At 28.3% G+C, this 19,695-nt stretch overlaps 1 protein-coding gene across 2 annotated transcripts in view; it reads left to right on the top strand.

The window, feature by feature from the left end:
• Positions 1-8,038, top strand: part of LOC101235969 (potassium voltage-gated channel subfamily KQT member 2) — a 63,258-nt gene extending 55,220 nt beyond the window's left edge. For both annotated transcript variants that reach the window (XM_065796347.1, XM_065796346.1), the window contains exons 13-17: positions 1,872-1,947; positions 2,426-2,520; positions 2,612-2,637; positions 6,325-6,380; positions 7,275-8,038. In XM_065796347.1, the coding sequence (XP_065652419.1) occupies positions 1,872-1,947; positions 2,426-2,520; positions 2,612-2,637; positions 6,325-6,380; positions 7,275-7,343 (322 nt within the window). In that variant the 3' untranslated portion in view covers positions 7,344-8,038. The remainder of the gene's footprint in view (positions 1-1,871; positions 1,948-2,425; positions 2,521-2,611; positions 2,638-6,324; positions 6,381-7,274) is intronic.
• Positions 8,039-19,695: the final 11,657 nt, after the last annotated feature.

Below are 19,695 nucleotides of genomic sequence, written 5' to 3'. Positions count from 1 at the left end.
TATGTAGAACAATATGTTCAGAATTCTGAAACAAATTGATGCCACATGGTTTCAATGGAATCACATTCATGGTACCTTGATAAAACCTTGGTTACACTTGCTCTTTTATATCAAGAAATTTCTGTTGCAGAGAGAGAAGATGTTGCAAAAATGCTCTTCTCTAAACAAGAATTTTTTCGGCATTCTGAGAAATTAAATTTGTTAAAAGCTCTTAACTTTAAGCTAGAAAAACCACCAAGTATTGCACAATTAGTGGGAGAGAACTCTTGGTTCATATTTGGTTTGTTACACCTCACTAAACTGAATGGTAAACTTTGGTTAAGCAGCCGGCACCACAACGGAAGTATGTTGACCAGTTTAAGATTTTTTCCTAATTTATCTCCAACCTTGCAGTGGTTAACGACATTTCTGAAAGATCTATTAAAGTTGTATCAGACTTTGTAAACAATGTTCACAATGAAGACGATCGTCAGGAGTTACTACTTGCTATTCGCCAAAAGAGAGAAAACCTTCACGAGGCAAAGACTAAGGAAGATTTGCAATCAGCATATGAAGCAATTGCAAAATAAATAATATAGTTTTTAAAGGAGTTTATAAATACAGTTTTTAACAAGTTTTTAAACGTTTATTTAACGATGAAATATTAAACTGTAAATATAAATTTTTTATTTAATAATACTTAAACATTTCATTCTTTTTTTTTTTTTTGCTTTTTTACAAAAACAACTATGCAACAATAGAATCATTTAAAGTTGAAGAGCTACCATATACTTGCTAATCTTGAGGCAACAAAACAAATAACAACAATACCACTTTTAACCAAAAATTTGGATTTTTCTCCAATTTCAGAAGATTCTGTAGACTAATTTCTTAATTTTTTCAACATGCTCCTTTTATTTGATTAATATTCAATCCAACATCTAATATTTAAAAGAATAAAAAATTTTATAGGATAAGTGTTAAGGTCCCTTTCAGGCGTTTAAAACACCCAACATTTTTGGCCCAAAATCGAACTGGCAGGGATCTTGAAAATTATAATTATTTTTTTTCTTAGCTTAAACTTATTTTCATATAAATGGTCAATTTATAAATCGATTCACGAGTTCAATTTCAAAAATTGATAAAATATTAAACACCTTAATATACACACACAGTGAGAACAGAATTTAAATGTAAAGAATAATTTTTGCTTAGATAGTTGTTTGCTAGATTTTGCTTGAATTAATAGATAGATAATAATTTGAAACATATAAGTTAATTGTTTATTGACAACTTGTTATAAAAACAAATGTTTTTAATTTTTGTTAATTTATCAAATATCAATTTTGTTATTTATTTTCAGTTAAAGCTTTTTTGAAATCAAAAAATTGATTTTGAAATGCAAATAATCTAAACGCAATTTCTTTAACATTGAAAATTGTACTTTTCTTGGTAAAAAAAATTATCAAGAAAGGAATAAATTAATTTAATTTTTATTATTTAATACCACATTTTCGAAATTTAATGGTCTGATGAATCCAACTTAAACTTAAAGTTATATCTGATGGCATAGTGGTTGTACATGATGGTAGTAGTATACAGGATTGGGATCCTAGGATGTGAAATGGTGTTAGTAAGAAAAACAAAGCTTTAAATAAAGCTTTTGTTAAATCATGATCTAACATTGAGAATAATCTGATCAAATATCTAGTGTACAATACAATTTGTAAAAGCGATGAGAGTTTAAGTAGGACACTTGGTATAAGTATCTTAGGTTAGAGACAAGGATCAATAAAAAAGTTATTACTGTAATATTACTGTACTATTACTATTTTATTATTGCTGTATTTGTATTCATTTTATTTGTCTGTATTTAAATATAATTTCTTTAGATTAAATCGCATTGAAAAAATTGCTGTACGTTTTCTTATAAAGATTAAAATAAAGGTGGCATTGAGAAAATTTAAGGTTTTTTTTTTTTGTATATTTTTATCAAATGTTAATTACAAGCACAAAGTTATTGTTTTATTTGTTTTAAGTAATTTTAATATTCTTTGTAACTTATAATCATTAAGTTTAAGAAAATACAGGCAAAAGTTAAGAATTAAGTAAACAATAAGTTTTAGTGCCCTAAAACAACTTTTTCCTACCCTTTAAAACAATTAAGTTTGATGTTTTGTATCAGAGTTTCCCTTCTCTAAAGTAATTTCTATTGTATTAATCTTCATATAGTATTAGCTTAACATTGTGACCAGGATATTAATGTAATAATATTAGAATAAGCAATTATTACTATGGTTCTGCAATATTAAAAGACAAAAGCCAACAAATGGAAAAGATAAAAAACACTAATACCAGCTTTTGTAATATGATTGAATTAATTTATAATTATTTTATTTTGCATAATTTATTTTTTAACTTTAACAGTTGTGTTTGTTTTACACAGGTTGTATGCCGACCATATGACATCAAAGATGTTATAGAGCAATATACTTCAGGTCAGATTGAGATGTTTGGGTTTATTAGAAAGTTTCAGTCCAGGTTAGTTGTCAAAATAACTTTTATATATTTATGCAAGAGTTGCGTTTAAAATTAAGTAATTTATTTTTTTATTTTTTACTATTTTAAATAGAATTGAAAATGCACTTGGAATTCAAGGTAATTATTTAACATTACAAAAGATTGATTGCTTTGTTAAATTTACTTCTAATTTTTATGTTACTTTATGAAATGAAATTTACTTTTGTGTTACAGTTATTTATGTTGCAGTATATTTCAGTTATTGAAATGTTGCAGTAATAATGTTGCACTTGTTATTGATAATTAACTGTAAATGAATTAAGTTATATTGTTAATTATATTTAAAGGATGTGAACAAAAAATAATAATTGATCACATTATTTAGCCAATACCTGTAACAGGTATTAATAATAATAACAGGTATTATAACCTGATTAGTTGATTTGTCTACTTTTCTTTTTTTTTTTTCTTTTTTCTCCATACTCTAATTCACATTAAAAAAATTGTAGTGTCTAAAATTATGTATTAAAAAATTAAATTGATAAAAATAACAAAATCAATTTAACTGCCTAATTTAACTTTTATAGCAGGCAATACAATACAAAGTATAATATATATTCATCTAAAAGTCTAACAGTTTGTTTGTTTTGTGTCTAAGTGGTAAGAGAGATTAGCTCAAATATTTATTTACGTTTTGTATCTACAATATACTTTTACATGTTTATTATTATAAACATATAAAAATATATAGATAAGTTTTTGTACAACGTCGTATTTTTTTCTAAACAACATGCTTGCACTTACTTGTAGGCAGAAAACATAACTTTATAAGTATACATTTACAATCTCATAATATAAAGCACTTTATAAGTTTATTTTGCATTTTTTAATATTCTCAAATTTTGTCTAATTATAATTAGTTACATTTTTTTTTATATTGTAAGAACGAAAGTTTTCATTATTTTTATAAACTTTGATTGCTATTAAAAACTTTTATGTATTTTATGTTCTTTTGCTAATTTTATATTCAGATTGATATCATAAAACAACAACAACAAAAATTCTTATAAGCTTTTTCAATTCTAATTGCTTTTAAAAATCTTTTGAAATTTTATAAATTACAACATAATTATTGAAGATTTTTAAGTAGTAGTAAATTTTTAAGTAGCAGTAATTTAGCATCCAAGTTGCAGTGGTTAGAGACACCTAATATTGTCGATTGTATCAAGAAGTAATGACAAGTTGACAGAAAATGGTAGGAAAGTTAATGTTAACAGCAAATGCCAAAAACCTAGTTTTAGAAAAATTTTTAAAAAATTAAGTGATTTTAAAAACTCTACTTGTGTTGGAATAAAATAAGTTTATTACAATACACAAAGTACTAAATGGTTGTGAAAAGATTTTTAAACCAGACAATAGACAAATTAAAACTAATAGTATTAGTTTTAATTAATCTGACTTTTGTAGGATGTTCAGGTTGCTGGCCTCCCTGATTGTTTTATAAATAATAAAAGTAAATTTATAGAGAAACATAATACTATTATTTGCAGAATAAAAATCTAATTACTTTTTAAAGGAGGGTATTAAAGTGTATTTATATTTTTAGGATATTATTGCCTCTTTTAAAGTCTATTTGGATTTTTAATCGGTAAATGATATAAATTTACTTTTCTCTATAAATTTACTTTTATTATTTATAAAATAGGCAGGAAGGCCAGCTACCTGGACATCCTGCAAAAGTTTTTATATATTTTTCATCTGAAAGTCAGGGAAATTTTATGAGTCAGGGAAAATTCATGGTAAAGGAACATGAAAATTTGCTGACCACCTTGATTATATTTACATTAATACATTTACATTAATCAACTACACTTATATTAAAATGATCAAAGGTATTCATATTCAACATGGTATTATCTAACAAATTGAGTGATCCTCGCAGTCATATAATTAACAGGAAACATTTTGTACATCAAATTCCTCTATTCATGAACATTATGTATAGGAACATTAGAAAGCTGTCTAGATTTTGCGTCCAGATAGTTATAGTCTTTCGTAAAAGCTATGATTTTTAATGTTGCAGCAATGTACAGACAGCTTTATTCAGCAAATTAAGAAATATATAACCTGAAAATACAATCGTAGTATTTTACATAAAAAAACACAATAGTTATCGAATAACAGCAGTAAGTGATAGAAGTCAGCAAGAATATAGTCACCAGGTGTATGTTTATTCTGATATAGTAGTCTGTCTGATACACAATCACTCCAGTCAGGAGATTAAAAATAGTTGCGCCAGCTGCTTTTTTATATATATACGAATAAGACATTTAATGGTATTGATATATATTTTGGTATAAAATAAGTCTGCTTTGTTCAAGTCAAGCTTATTTCTCATATTCAATAGTTCAATTAAGATTAGTACTGTATTAATTGAAAGTAAAAACTATAAAATTCTACTTTATAAATATTATTAAGCAGTTTAGTGTCATAGTTTATTTTCTCAGTATAGTTATCAAACTCTATTTTGTAGATGCTAATATTAATACAGATCCTCGTTTACATACTTTAACTTTTTTTTCCTTTTCTTTTTTGGATCAAACTAGAAATTGGTGCAAATTCAATATTATGAAATGTTATAGATTGCTTTAATCCGGTCTCTACATTACAGATTAGCTTTAATCCAGTCTCTTTGTCTTCTTCTTTTAAAAGTTGATTTTCCTGAGAAAACTTTATAAAATTTTATATCCACATCAGATTTGACATCTTTTTGAGTAACTAACGACGCATCAACTTGTTGAAATAATTTAATTCTTGTTAAAAAATCAATAAGTAAATAAATTTCCTAAAAAATATACAAACCTTTTGTAATATTTTTTGCTGGAAAATTTATTTATTTTACAGCAAAAACTGTTTGTTTTTCTGCCTACAAGTATGCACGCATGTTTTTCTGAAAACGAGAATGTAAAAATTCGCAACTCATCTATATTATTATGTCATATCTTATTGTTAAGGCTGGAGCTAATATACATCTTGTACTGCTGAATCTTATCATTACATTCATTTGTAAGGTCTAAAGAAGTGATATTAAAACTTAGCATGTTTATGATTTCTACTTTTGAGGGCGTGTGGTATACATGTATACATATTTAACATATTGCTTATAAATTGTATAAATATATAAAGTATAAAAAAATTACAAAATCAGCTAACAAAATTATTTGATTTCCACAAGTTCCCTAATATTTTTAAAAAAGTTTCACTTAAAATTCCTATATTTTTTTTTTAGTTTATATTATTTTATTTGTTAGTTTTTATAGTTTATGTTTAATATTTATTTATATTGCTTTTTATTTATCGTTTGAGTTATCCGAGACACTATTAATGTCTCGGATAACTCAAACGATAAGTCAACCCATGTTTTGTCCCCATTCAGCAAATTTTTTCGGATAACTCAGACTTTTTGTATGGAAATAAAATAATCAAAATAAATCATTCCAAAATGTAACTTTATTCTTTGAAACATATTTCACGCTTTTATTAGTATGATGATGTATATATAATGTTTATACTTTAGAATTGAATAAATAAAAATTGCCTTAACTTGAACTAATATTTTATTTCAGCCAAAGCTCGACTTAAGGGCATTTTGCTTTAGTCAAACCATTTCCGTTGATCCCTTGGAGGTTCAAATTATTGAGAATTAACTTGATAATTCAAACCTGCGAGGTTTGAATTATCAAGTTATTTTACGATAATTTTAACTATTAAAGTACAAATTATCCAGAATTTTTTTTTTCAATTATATTTTCAATATTATTTTAGACGGCAAGCTAATGATACCATCACTTGATGTTCGCATGGATATTTTTGAAAAAAAGGTTCTATTTTTATATATATATTTATTATAACTTTTTATTTTTTTACTAATATGTAAAGCAGGAAAAAGATGTGTTGATTGTTATCAAGTAGGAGAAAAGATGTGTTGATTGTTATCAAGTAGAGGAAAGGTGTGTTGGTTGTTATTAAATAGGTGAAAGGTGTGTTGATTGTTATCAAGTAAGGAGTTACATTGACATTAAGTGCAAGTAAGGAGTTACAATGATATTTGGTGCAAGTAGGCAGTTACATGATATTAGGTACAAGTAGGGAGTTACAATGACATTAAGTGCAAGTAGGGATATTTGCTTTAGGGTATTTATTACATTGATAAGTATTTTATTTATTGTTAGTTTTAGTTATTGGCAAATATTCTGGCATAAATTATGTAACGGTTTTAAAAAACACAGTAGGGTAGGGTCGTTTGTAATCGATGGTTATAACAGACATAATATGTGAGGGATCGTCCATAAAGTACATACGCTCGGATCCCTATCCAAGAGGGAGGTCTGCAAATGGCGTATATGAATTGGGGGGGCAGGGGCTCAATTATAAAAGTAAGGAGACACTGAATTAAAAAAATATCATTAAATGTTGAGTAGGTAGGTTAAAAGTGTAGGTACTTTTAGGGAGGTGGAGGGTACTCAAAAAAGAGTAGAGCAGAATGCGGGGGAACCGGGTCAAAATAAAAACGTGCTTACTTTATGGACGACCGTAAGGAGTTATTTGAAACAGGGAGTTAAACAGAAAAAAGTTATTTTTTAATTTTTTATTATTACTATTTTATTTATTTGATTTATTTCATTTACTACTTTGATACTTATTACAAATCACTTGTGTGATTTGGTTGAGATCACTTAAGTGTGATTAAAGTTGTTATTTAATGTTCTTTTAAGATTGACACATTGAGTGTAAAACTGGATAATGTTATGGAATTGTTAAATTCAAACAGCCAGTTAACTTAAGTTAAACCGATGTCCATTGCGATGACAAATGATTCAGCATCTTGAAAAGCATTAACCTATCTCGTTTCTAGCTGCTCGGTAATCAGCAGTCACATCATGCAAGAATATTTAAATTTTTAGAGCCAAGTTGAACAAGAAGATAATCCAAGATCTATTGTCGCGTTTAGATGACTAATTGGTGCTTCTTAAACATCATTCTTTTGTTATTATTAATAATATCTTATAAGGTTTTTAAAGTTCGTTAAATTATAACGATGACGATGTATGAAACAGCAAGAATTTTGTTCTTTTATTGTATTTTTATGCTATACTAATAATTAACTTTGAAAAATTTATCATGTAATAATTAGGATAACTTACACTTTACTAAAAAGTCCTTTTTATATTTAAGAAATTACCAATATATAGAAAAAATTTTTTTATTATTTCAGAGGTTATGATTTTGTCACTTGATTTTTTTCTATGTTTTTCTTACAATTTATGTCATGCCTGATATATATAAAATATTTTTTAGAAAATGTAGATAGTTTTGATAAGTTTATATATTTTTTATGACTATTTATTACTTGATTGTTATTTATACATTTCTTATATTTACATAGTTTTACATTACATATTTGAATAGTGATTACTATAGCTTTTTTTGTAAAACCCTAGAAGTTTCACTGTAATAGATTATTTTAAATTACATAAAATTTTGTCTCTTAGTTTATAAAGTTGTTACTCTGGGGTAGGGTTAGGACTATTGTAATTGTAATGAAAACAATAACAGTAACAATAGTTATTGTTATTGTATTAACTTAATTTAGAAACAATAACAATACTTGTGATTTACAACTATTGTAATTCTGTAATACAATAACAATAAATATTGTATTGCAATTCATCTTTATAAAACAATAACAATATCTAAAAAAAAAATGTATTGTAATGACCAGCTACAATAACAATAAATATTGTATTGTAATTCGTCTTTGTAATACAATAACAATATATTGTTATTGTAATAAAAGACATTAACATTTTTATTTAGGAAGAATTTTATGTTAAACTGTTTGTGTTACTAAACTTAGTTTTCATATATATTTTAAGTTCCTTTGCAGCATTAAAATTAAGAGGAAAAAATAAAAGGGCTAAATAAATTAATTTATGAATGTTATTTTTCATAATAGTAAGGCTATCATCAGACAGGCAATATTTTGCGGCCATTTAGAGCTTAGAAATACATAACAAGATAGGTGATGCGAAATCTAAATATGTAAAAAATAAAATTTGCAATATATTGCAAATCCGTAAATAAAAAATTGCAAAAGTAATTAAGTAATTAAATTTAAAGTAATTAAAATTGCAAAAGTAATAAGTTCGTCAGAGATGAATATAAATACGTTAAAATACGTTAGCTTTTCTACTTTAATGTAAAGTAATACACTACAATAGTTATTGTAATTGTTTTCATCAAAACAATACAATAGTTATTGTAAATTTATTTCATTAAAACAATACAATAGTTCTCAAATTTTATTGTATTGTTAGAAAAAAAACAATACAATACTTATTGTAATTGTTTTTCATCACAGCAATACGATACTAAAACAAAAAATTTTTATTGTTTCTGTAATATTACAAGTATTTTCATATTTTGCCATACCACTTAACTTTTACTTTTTAGGTTTTTTAAAAAAATGGAAAAAATACACAAAAAACATATAATGATAAACATCCTTGACACTATTGTAACTTTTGCTATCTCCATCACCTAAAAAATTAATGTACTGCAACTTATGTTTTTTAATTGATCGCTGGAAAATACGACTGGCTCCTTCACACTCCATTCCACCTGCAGAACCAACAAAATTCATTTTACAAATGTGGGAATTTCTCCACTCAGCATAAGCAGTAGGATCTTTTTTAAAAAGTTTTTGATTTAAGGAGCACCCTCTGCATATTCGACTCATCACCTCAACATCTAAAACTTTTCCACTGTCTATTGAAAGTGCTGCAAATACACCATTCAATGATGAAAATCCCCTACGCTGCCATGTGCCATCACATGATATACCAACATCAAGAATCTCATTAATGTCTTGACACTGTAGTCTTATATCAGATACAGCATCAGTCATTGTTTCCTGTGCAACTTTCTCAGTAATATTAGTAATTTTTAAAACAAGTTTGTCATAGTTTTTTGGAGTCATTGGTTTTGGCATGTTCATGAGGGTTATAAACCGTTCAATTCCGGAATGTTCTAATCCAAGAGTCCTCATTGTATATACTGTTCGATTGTTTATATCAAAGTTTCCTTTTTTATAATTCAACTTAGAAGTGTAAAAATCATTTTGATATTTACACTTTAAACAAATAATAGAAAGTTCACATGCAAGTCCTTTCTTTTTGCTTTTGTTTTCAATGATTGCTAAAGTCGTTTGGAAACAAGTTGGACAGCTCAAAACGCTAATAACATCAGACAAAATCGAACAATCAATAATTCTATATCCTGTCAGAACTTTGTTTTTAGTATTGGTATAATTTTTTGATGTTGAGCTAATGACTGCCTCAACTTTGCGAAGAGAAGAACTTGGCGTATCGAAGATGTCAGTTTGACTATTTACAGGTAACTCGATATTTACACTTAAAGATGGAAACTTTACATTATTTACACTCACACTGCTGCGTAAAACTTTTCTATTTAAAATCTTTTTTCTTTTGCCTGCTCGCTTAGTTCTTACTTTAATTCGATCAGCTTTAACCATGTTTGAAAACTAAAAAGTATACAATTTCTGGCAAGAAAATACGACAAAAAATGAGCTACTAATCAACAAAAACAAACTTAGTCTTGATATACCAAAAATAAATTGTTAACAAGTCTAACAAGAAGTCAAAAATGCTTTTAACTTGTGAAATCAATACGTTGTTTTGGTTTACAAGTGATTTTTTTAGGGGTACCAAATTTTCTCTTTTTTGTACCTAACTCTCAAAAACAAAAAGTTTTTGGTAAAAAAACTAAGAGAAATAATTTTTTCTATCGAAGACGCATTTTTATATTTTTAACACTTTTATGTCAAATGAATATTTAATGCATATATTATATAACATAATAATTTTTCGAATTCTCATCTTATGTTATTATGAAAATAGTATTTTTTTGTTTTTTTTATCTTCTAGATATTTGTTATTTCTTGATATTTTTCGCGGTTCTCTGCGATAAGATCTAATGGTCTTCTTTGAGTCTCCGCATACTTTATTTTTTATTTTTATTGACTTATTTGTATCTTTTTTTTATTTTTTTTTATATTGCATGAAGATAAACAATAAATGTAAAATTGAGAATTAAAAAAGAAAGCGAGGGTTGTCACGAATCGCCATTACAATTTTTATTGATACCTATTTTCATCTCTTTCTCTTTCAGCAAACTTTATAACAGTTTAATTAGGGTTATCATTCGAATCCAACATGTCTCAAAAAAGCAGTAACTCATAAGATTTTGGAGAGTCTCTTGCATGATAACAGTACCACCTTAATGTATGAGTCCACTGTCCGGGGCCCCGCAACCAAATGGGCCCCGGCGCTTATGGGTTAAATACATTATAAGTAAAAAATTTATCTGACTAGGAAATATAAAGTAGCATAGAGTATAAAGAATAATAATTAAAAACATAAATATTTTCACTGCCACACTTAAACTAACAATTAAAACAGACAGTTAAAATATTTTATTTTGGTTTTTTTTTTATTTTCAATTATTTTCAATATTTAATCGGCGTTCTAATTTAGAACGTCGAAATGCACAAATGGTTTAGAATTTAACTATTTGGGTTAAGTTAAGATTTTGAGAGAGTTTGGAGAGCTCTATTGAACGAGATTTTGTTGTATATTTATAAAAAGCACATAGATACAAATTCAAAAGAAATTCGAGAAATGATAATTTCTATTGTTTGATTGGACATGATACGCCATTAATAAATGTAACTAATAATTTATAAATATTTATTGATATTTCAGTTAGAAGTGCTTTGCTCACTTTTATAGTATTTTTTACAACGTGTAAGCATGTAGATTGGTTATGTTTTTGCTCAAGCATATTTTTAAATAGATAGTAAAAGGATTACTTTAAATATTTTAAATGTTTACTTGTATTTTATTTGTCGAATAAAAAAAAGCTCGTATTTAAGTACAATAGGAATAGAAAATAATTTGTTTAAATAAATACAAGATAAAGTTTTTTTTGTAGAAATATTTTATTAAAGAAATACGTATTATCATATTATTTGTTGTTATATTATTTGTTCTCATGTTACTATTGTTTAGGATACTATCGCGTTCTAAGTACATTGTTGCTTTGCATTTGAAGCATTCTCATTCGGCTTTTTGATGATTAATTTGCCATCTAAACTGATTTAGTTTCCCTAGAAAATATTCGAATCTATTTTATTAAAATCAGTTTAAATTTTTAGATCATTTTCTTTATAAAGATACAAGGTTTAAAGACAAAATAAAACAAATTTTTTGAGTGGTGCACAACAGAGAAAAAGAGCCGCATAAAAGAAGAACATTAGCCAACTTTAAAAACTAACACCTTGGTGAAACGCATTTTCCGCACATTCCACTACAACTTCTTCATTTAATGTAGCACCTAAATTTACAAATCCTACATCTGATTGCCCCGTTCTAGCAGTTGAATTAATCGTACCAGATTGGTATCAGTACAGAGTTGTACTGGGGAGTGTTCATTTTCTAGACTTAAGCAAATAAAAAATAAGCTTAGGACATAAAATCTCTTAGAAGGCATTGATGTTGACTTTATCATTAATACATTTGAAAAAATACAAAAAAATTCCTATAAAAGAATAAAGTAAATCCAAAGTAATTTTTTACGTTGACAATGTTCTGCTAATTATTTTAATAAATATTATTTTATTCGTAGCCCTTATGCAACAGCCAAAATGTTAAATGAAGTAAATTGTGTTTGTATTATCTAGTGGTTATATTAAATAAATAAACTTTATTATATACGGTTTTTAAAATATGGGTTTTTATTTCCCACAACTAATCCTACTTCTCCCGAAAAAAGTATCTGCAGGTATCTTTGTGATCCACAGGTATCCATACCTGTGCTCGGGGGCCCTAGCTGGTGTTAAGACGGTCCCGCATAAGAATAAGCAGTAAGTTTTTCTAACCTTGTTTAAATATATAGGATGGAGTCATGTAGCGCTAATAATATAAGAAGGACGCTAGTAACGCACAAATTTTTTTGTACCAGATCTATTTTTATCAAGGTTTATGGTGTGGAGCAACTACAAAATCATAATCAGGTAAACTTATTTTGTATATCATTCGTGTGATCAAGAAAACTTGTAAAGTAGATGCTGAAGACCAAACAACACATTTGCTTCGTCATTTTGGGTCATTAAGCAATTTCTACTGGTACCAAAAACGAACCTCGTTTTTTTAAATTCTCAGTCAAAGCAAAAAAAAATTTGTATCAGGATGATTTTTATAACAATCTTTGCTTATCTTGATCAGTCTCACAGAAACAGTATTGACATACTTCTTGCCATCTGTTGTGTGAAATTCTTTTTGTGCAAAATAAAATTTTAACTGTTCTTAAAGTCTATCATCTTTAAAGTCAATCTAAATAATTGTTGATATTAATTCCAATTGACTCTTGATAATGGAAGGGTGTTAATCCGTTTTATCATTTCTAAGTTTAGCGACAAACTAAAAGTAATCCTTTATAACTGTTGCGTTAGCTCGTTTATGCACCAGCCAGTTTAGCTTCATGCACATGTTCACAAAATTATACTATTTAAGAAAATGCGATTTGTGCTAAACTGTCTTGTAACGCTTCTATTTAACTCTCGCAACGCCTTTCTTGTAATTCTTGCAGCTCTTATTCTCTTGCGCTTTTGGACTTTTGGATTCTTTTATTTTATATTAATTTACATGAGTTTTCTTGCTGAAATATATAAAAAGTAATAATCATATCGTAGTTTAATTCTAAATATAATACCTACCCCACAGTATGTACAGTACCCCATAGCCTCTTTAAAGCCCAACGCTTTTTTCTTTTTTCTTTTTGTTATTTTACGACTATCCTCATAATGACTTTATTTTTTTCTTGATACTTCAATTTTTTTATTTTTCAAATCTTCCATTTTTGATTTATAACATTTATTTTTTAGTTTTTTGTTGTTGTTGTTGTTGTTGTTGTTGTTGCTGTTTAACAATAAATAATCAACATATATATGCAAGAAGAAAAAAAAAATATGTCCGTCGAAACAAAAAAGACAGTAAAATCTTGCCAACAAGCACCGTTTTTGTATACACGACAAAAAATAAAAACTGTTCTTTTTTACAATGATCTTTATAAAATAAAGAGTTAAAAGACAGGGCTCAAAGAAGATGAAAATCACAATACGTCATCGCAATCTTTTCATAGAGCCCATTTAGACAGCATCGCGCATTTCTCTTGAAGCAACACCGTTAAAAATTCTTATTCCACGATTGAAAGCTTTTTGTCCTGAACGTCTTGCTTTGGTTGGAGTTTGTTTTTTTAGTTATTAAAAGTAACTACGTGTTAATGATATGATGTTAATTATCTGATGTGTTAATTAATGACAGTGATTAATTTTGTGGTTTTATTTTTAACAGGTTTTATTTTCGCGCATAAAAAAAAAAAAAAAAAAAATGAAAGATAATAAAAACCATAACATTGAGAAATTTAAAAAAAATGCTACTTTTGGAGGTGAACACTCTTTTGGCATGTTTAGCGTTTTTGTTGGCGGAAGCGTAAATGCACCAACGTTTTAAAACTTGGTTTCAATCAACCTTTGAACAATCTAGAAGAGTATATAGAAGTACCAAGAAAAAAGATTACCAAGATTTCAGAAATTATATTTGATAAATTGGATTAAAAAGTTTAATAATTAAATTCTTTCAAAATTGTAGGTCGTATCCGACCTACAAAATTATCCACCAACGAAGTTTCTACTCCAGCACAACTCATCGTAGAACTAAAATTGACAGGATCTCGTAACAACTTACTGTCCATAGCCAAAAATCTTGCTTTGTTTAAAAAATTCAAAAGCATCTAATTTTATTTATAACATCTATAAAGTTCTCATCAACGGCATAGAGAAATGTCTATCTGGGTACTGAAGGGAAGCCTGCAACGCTTCCAAACCAATATTGTTTGTCTAATTCTGCAATTCAACATTCACACCTTAATTTCTCAATCGTTATCAACCTCTTACCTTTTCCTAAACTTTTCAAATGCCTCTATCCTAATCCAACATCTCTCGTAAACAAATACAATAAACTCAAATTTCTACTTGTACAAAGGGACTTTCCCGATGTACTCTGCTTTTGTGAGACTTAGTTCAACATAGAAAAACTAATTTTTATTGATAGCTACTCAACACTGTTCTACCTCTCGCGTACTCTTGTGGAGGAATCGGTGTTTATACAAAAATACATTCTCAGCGCCTTTAAATTCAAGAAAGATAAAACTCTTTCTGAAACTGGTAGCGAACAGGTATGAGTTCAAATAAATATTGGTTCAGAACGTATTCTATTAGGTTGCATCTACATGCTACCAAACTCTAAAGCAGCTATTAACAAAATCATTAACAAGTCAATTCGTCAAGCATCCATTCTAATTAAACAAAAAAAGTTTTCGAAACTTCTCACCCTTGAGTACCTATAACTTCTCATCCTATAATACCCACTTGAACTGTTCCATTCCAATCGAATGGAACACTTCAAGTGGGTACTATACTGGTACTAATTTACAGGTAAGCGCATGTCCAAGACTGCCTACTTACTCAGTTTGTCTTAGAACCAATTTTTGGCAAAAATCAACTAGACCTTGCGTTAGCAAATGATCCAGCACATATCTACAGTGTAAAAATTAATTCTTCGCTTGGATCCACAAAAAACCACATGAGCGCTATGCTTAACTTGGATTTAATAAATTTTGTATGAATAAATTAACATGGCTAAAAATTATAAAGATCTTATTGGAGCTTTATAAATTAACGACTGCGTATTAATATCTGACGGATCTGAGATAAGCAATTTGCTAAACAAACAGTTCTTTTCTGCATACATCAAGGACCTCCCGGATAATCCTCTTATTCTCCAGCCGCGCACGCACGCTTAATTCGTGATTGTATGTTCAAACATATGATTGACTTCAACATCTTTGGCATCAATCAACACGGATTTGTACCAAGAGAATTGTGCATGACAAACTTGGTTCAAACCTTTGAAAATTTCTAGAAAAGAATTAAGCACAATGGGCATAACCATTGTGCTTAATTCTTTTCTAGAAATTGTCATGATTCTTCTAGATTTTGTTAAAACTCTCGATAAGGTTAGTGACAGGCTTCTAATTATAAAATTACGCGCATATGGCTTTGACACAAGTAACTATGGTTGGATAGAAGCCTTTTTACTAGCCGTAGTCAAAAATTTGTTCAAGGTTAGTACTTCTCTGATTGGTTGTAGGTCCTCAGAGGAGTTTTGCAAGATTTTATACAGGTGTCTCTCTGCTTTGTGATCTTTAATTATGACATGCCATGTCTCACTTTGTCACATTTGTTGGCCTGTACCTGGAGCATGAGTTTTTACATAACTTTTTGCCGACGACACAAAACTCTCCGACTATCAAACCCCCTAAAATAACATTGACCGCCTCGTTGAATAGGCCCGTACCTGGAGCATGTGTTTTTACATAGACAAATGCAAAGCTATGTTATTTGACAAAAGAATTACCAACCGCTTTAATACCGTTTTTATTGACAACCTTCCGAGTTCGCACATAATCTTCACTACACCAATCGACCACCTTGACAACAACCACAGCCTTGGCAAGACCAACTCTGAGCGCGACCTCGGTATTATTGTCCACAACCAGCTTAAGTTGCGGAATTACGTTGCACACGCTGTTGCCAGCGCTAATACGGGGCTAGGTATATTAAAAAGAACCTTACTTTATTGGAATAATAATAGCTTTCTTTATACAACTTATGTACGTTCTCGATTTCTGTTCTTCCGCATGAAACCCTTATTATCGCCGAAACACTGACGCTCTCAAAGCAGTGCAAGAAAGAGCAACAAGTTCGTGCCTCATCTCAGGCCCTTAAAGTATTGTCAAATACTAACCGCTATAAATATTCAATCTATAGAGAATAGACGGCGTAAAGTTGACCTCATCTAATACTTCAAGAAGTACCACAGCTTCAACAATTTTTAGCTCCAGAGACCAAACCAGTTAGCTGCAGCATTAAGTGTGCAGAGATCTGTAAAAAGCCTCCAAAGACAGTGTCATCGAGTTCAACGCCAAGCAGTAGCCAACTGCCCAACGAGAATTTTTCTTCATCAATTGCGTCGTACCTAGTTGGAATTTACTTCAAATTTATATCTGCCGCATCATTGAACAACTATAAAAAACAAGATACATATTTTTCTTAACTCTTTATTACAAGAAAAAAAGAACATTTATCATAGCGGAGTTTCGTTAGTTGCCCTGCTTGCGAATGCTTAAACATTTGTTATAAATTACCTAAATTATTATTATTGTTGTTGTTGTTATTATTATTATTTTTATTATTATTATTATTTTTATTATTATTATTATTATTGTTATAAAATATATTATATATTATAATGAATAAATTATTCATTAGGCGCAAGAAGAGATATTTATGGAAATTAAATTAAATAGAAGTTAAATTATGAAAATTTTTATTAAAAACTAAAAATTTTTATTGTTCGCATGAGTCAGCGGTTCGAAAGTCTCAGCAGCTCAGTTGATGCAAATTGTAAATACAGCAACTAAAATTTTTTTTTCTAATTTTTTCAACAGTGGTTCACTGTGACAAGACTTGATGGTCTTCTTCATTTTTGTTTTTTATTTTTCAATGATATCTTCACTTGTAATTTTTCTTTTGTATTTCTATAAAATATATATGTAATATATTTATACTTATCAATTATAGATTTAAAAATGATGAATATCTAAAACAAAGTTTTTTAATTATATTCTTCGTAAACTTTTAGTAAAAACAATGCAATTAACGCTGCCTTAACCTATATACGTTAACAATTCACACTAATAATATTCCAGTGCATTCCATTTTCTAATTAGTTCAATTCCAGTCAAAATCTGTTTATGGAAGCAAGTTGGGTTTCAGGAGGCAAGTCAAAACCCAGACTTAAATAATCAATCTGCCTAAACTTCCTAGCTGTAACCCAGATTTAGATTGCGTCATTACACAATATGGCGTCCATTTTTTAACTCGATCATTTCCCACCCAAAACCCAATCCCAGTAACCTAGATTAATCTCAACTGCAGCCCAGTACTACTGGTAGCTGGTTTACAAGTTTAATAAACAGTGTTTAATTAATTAAACGTGAATTTTGTTGCCACCAATAAGAACAATACTTTTAAATTTCAAAGCAAAACTTTAAGGAATTCCGAACCATAACATTTAGCGACACGCAACAAAACTTTACATTTAAATTATTGTAAATAATTTTAGTGTTTAGTGCACTCTAAACACTAAAATTACTTACAATTTACGACACCGACGTCAATAGTCACAAATTGTACATCAGACGTTGCAAAATGCTGCTAAGTACTCAGACTGAACCAAAAATTTTTCTTGATTTTATTGTTTATATGAAGATGACGTATTTCCAAATCTGTCAATTTCACTGCAATACTTCTAAAATTGTTTCAACTGTAAGCTGTGAGCGGTCCTTCAGAAACCTGAAGCTCTTATTTATGTTCTTCAATAGAACAAATTTGTCTTAGTGATCATGCACTTCTCAGCACCAAATGAGAAACACTTAAGAATATACATTTTGAAAATGTTATTGAAGTCAAATCAAGAAGAGCTAATTTGTTGTAGACTGTATCTATCCCAGTTAATAATAATTAGTAGAGTATACTTTAGTTTTTTTTTGAAAATATTTTTTACAACCATAGAGATAATTAAAAGTCTGTTTTCATTAAAATGCTTTAAAAATGAATGAATTTAAATCGTAAAGTTTCAATATATCATATAGGGATTCAGTGAGTGAAACAACTCTAAACAAGTGGCGTCACGGCACACTTGGTGGCATAAACACAAAACTCATACATTTTAAAGATTTTTTAGCAATCCTATAATAAACTTGGTCGCCCTCTGGGCTTGTGTAGCATGTCTACCCTATCGCGATGTTTCTGTTCCAAGCTAAGTCGGCCGAGAAGGGGCGCAAACTTTGTATAATATCCCAGCGGCAGATAACAATAGCTACACCACAATTAACCCTACTTTGCTGCTTTATGAAGAGAGATAATTTTTCGAAAATCAGCATAAAATCAGTGAAATGATAATTAAAATAATAGATAATCCTTTGTTTAATGGTCAGTAAAATTTTTAAAGAATTTTATCAATTAAAATACCCGGAAAAAACATTGAATTTTCTGATTGTGAAAGAGAACACAACCATTTATTCTATGTACAATCAAGAGGTAAAACAAGAAATCTTAAAACACTTGTATTTAAATAGAGACATTTACAAAACCACATTGTAAGACTTTTACAAAGAGTTTAAAATTTGTTTATTTACGCTCTTTCCCCAAGGTTTCTATGTCGTTTGAAAAGCAAACTCGCAAATTGAAGTTGTTTTATTATTTATAACATAAATAAAAAAATAAAACATAATCAGTTTCCGGTTCCGCTCATTATGAAATTCTGAACTACTTAATAAAAAATTGTCTGCTTTGTAAAATAAACATTTTTGAAATTTTAAACTATATTTTAGAGATTATAAGATTACTCAGTTGTATTTAATTTACTGCGTTGTAAATGATAAACTTTAATTTACTGCGTTGTCAATGATAAACTTTAATTTACTGCGTTGTCAATGATAAACTTTAATTTACTGCGTTGTTAATGATAAACTTTAATTTACTGCGTTATTAATGATAAACTTTAATTTGGCAACAACTGACTATTGTTAATTCCTCATTAGACACTAAAATATTTCAATGAAAGGTAAACGCGTAAAAACTCTATAGACTGTAAATAAACATTTATTGCATAGTTTTATAATTATTTTTTACTGTCAGATTAATTTAATTAATTTTTCAAATAAAACAGAAGTTGTTCAATAAGTTTTATTAAACATTCTCTGCAAAGCGATTGATGCTTATTTATAAATCTTTAACTTAACGCAAACGATTGAAAAGGACATAAAATATAAACATTTTCATTCCATATTTGCGATATTAATCACTCATATTTCGACGATAAACGAATCAATTATCAAATACATATAGACGTTTTATTAAAAATATAGTTA

Source organism: Hydra vulgaris, chromosome 04, assembly GCF_038396675.1.
Source record: "Hydra vulgaris chromosome 04, alternate assembly HydraT2T_AEP".
Classification (NCBI taxonomy): domain Eukaryota; kingdom Metazoa; phylum Cnidaria; class Hydrozoa; order Anthoathecata; family Hydridae; genus Hydra; species Hydra vulgaris.
The sequence above is the reverse complement of the archived record's forward strand: the minus strand, read 5'-3'. Positions and strand labels throughout refer to the sequence as shown.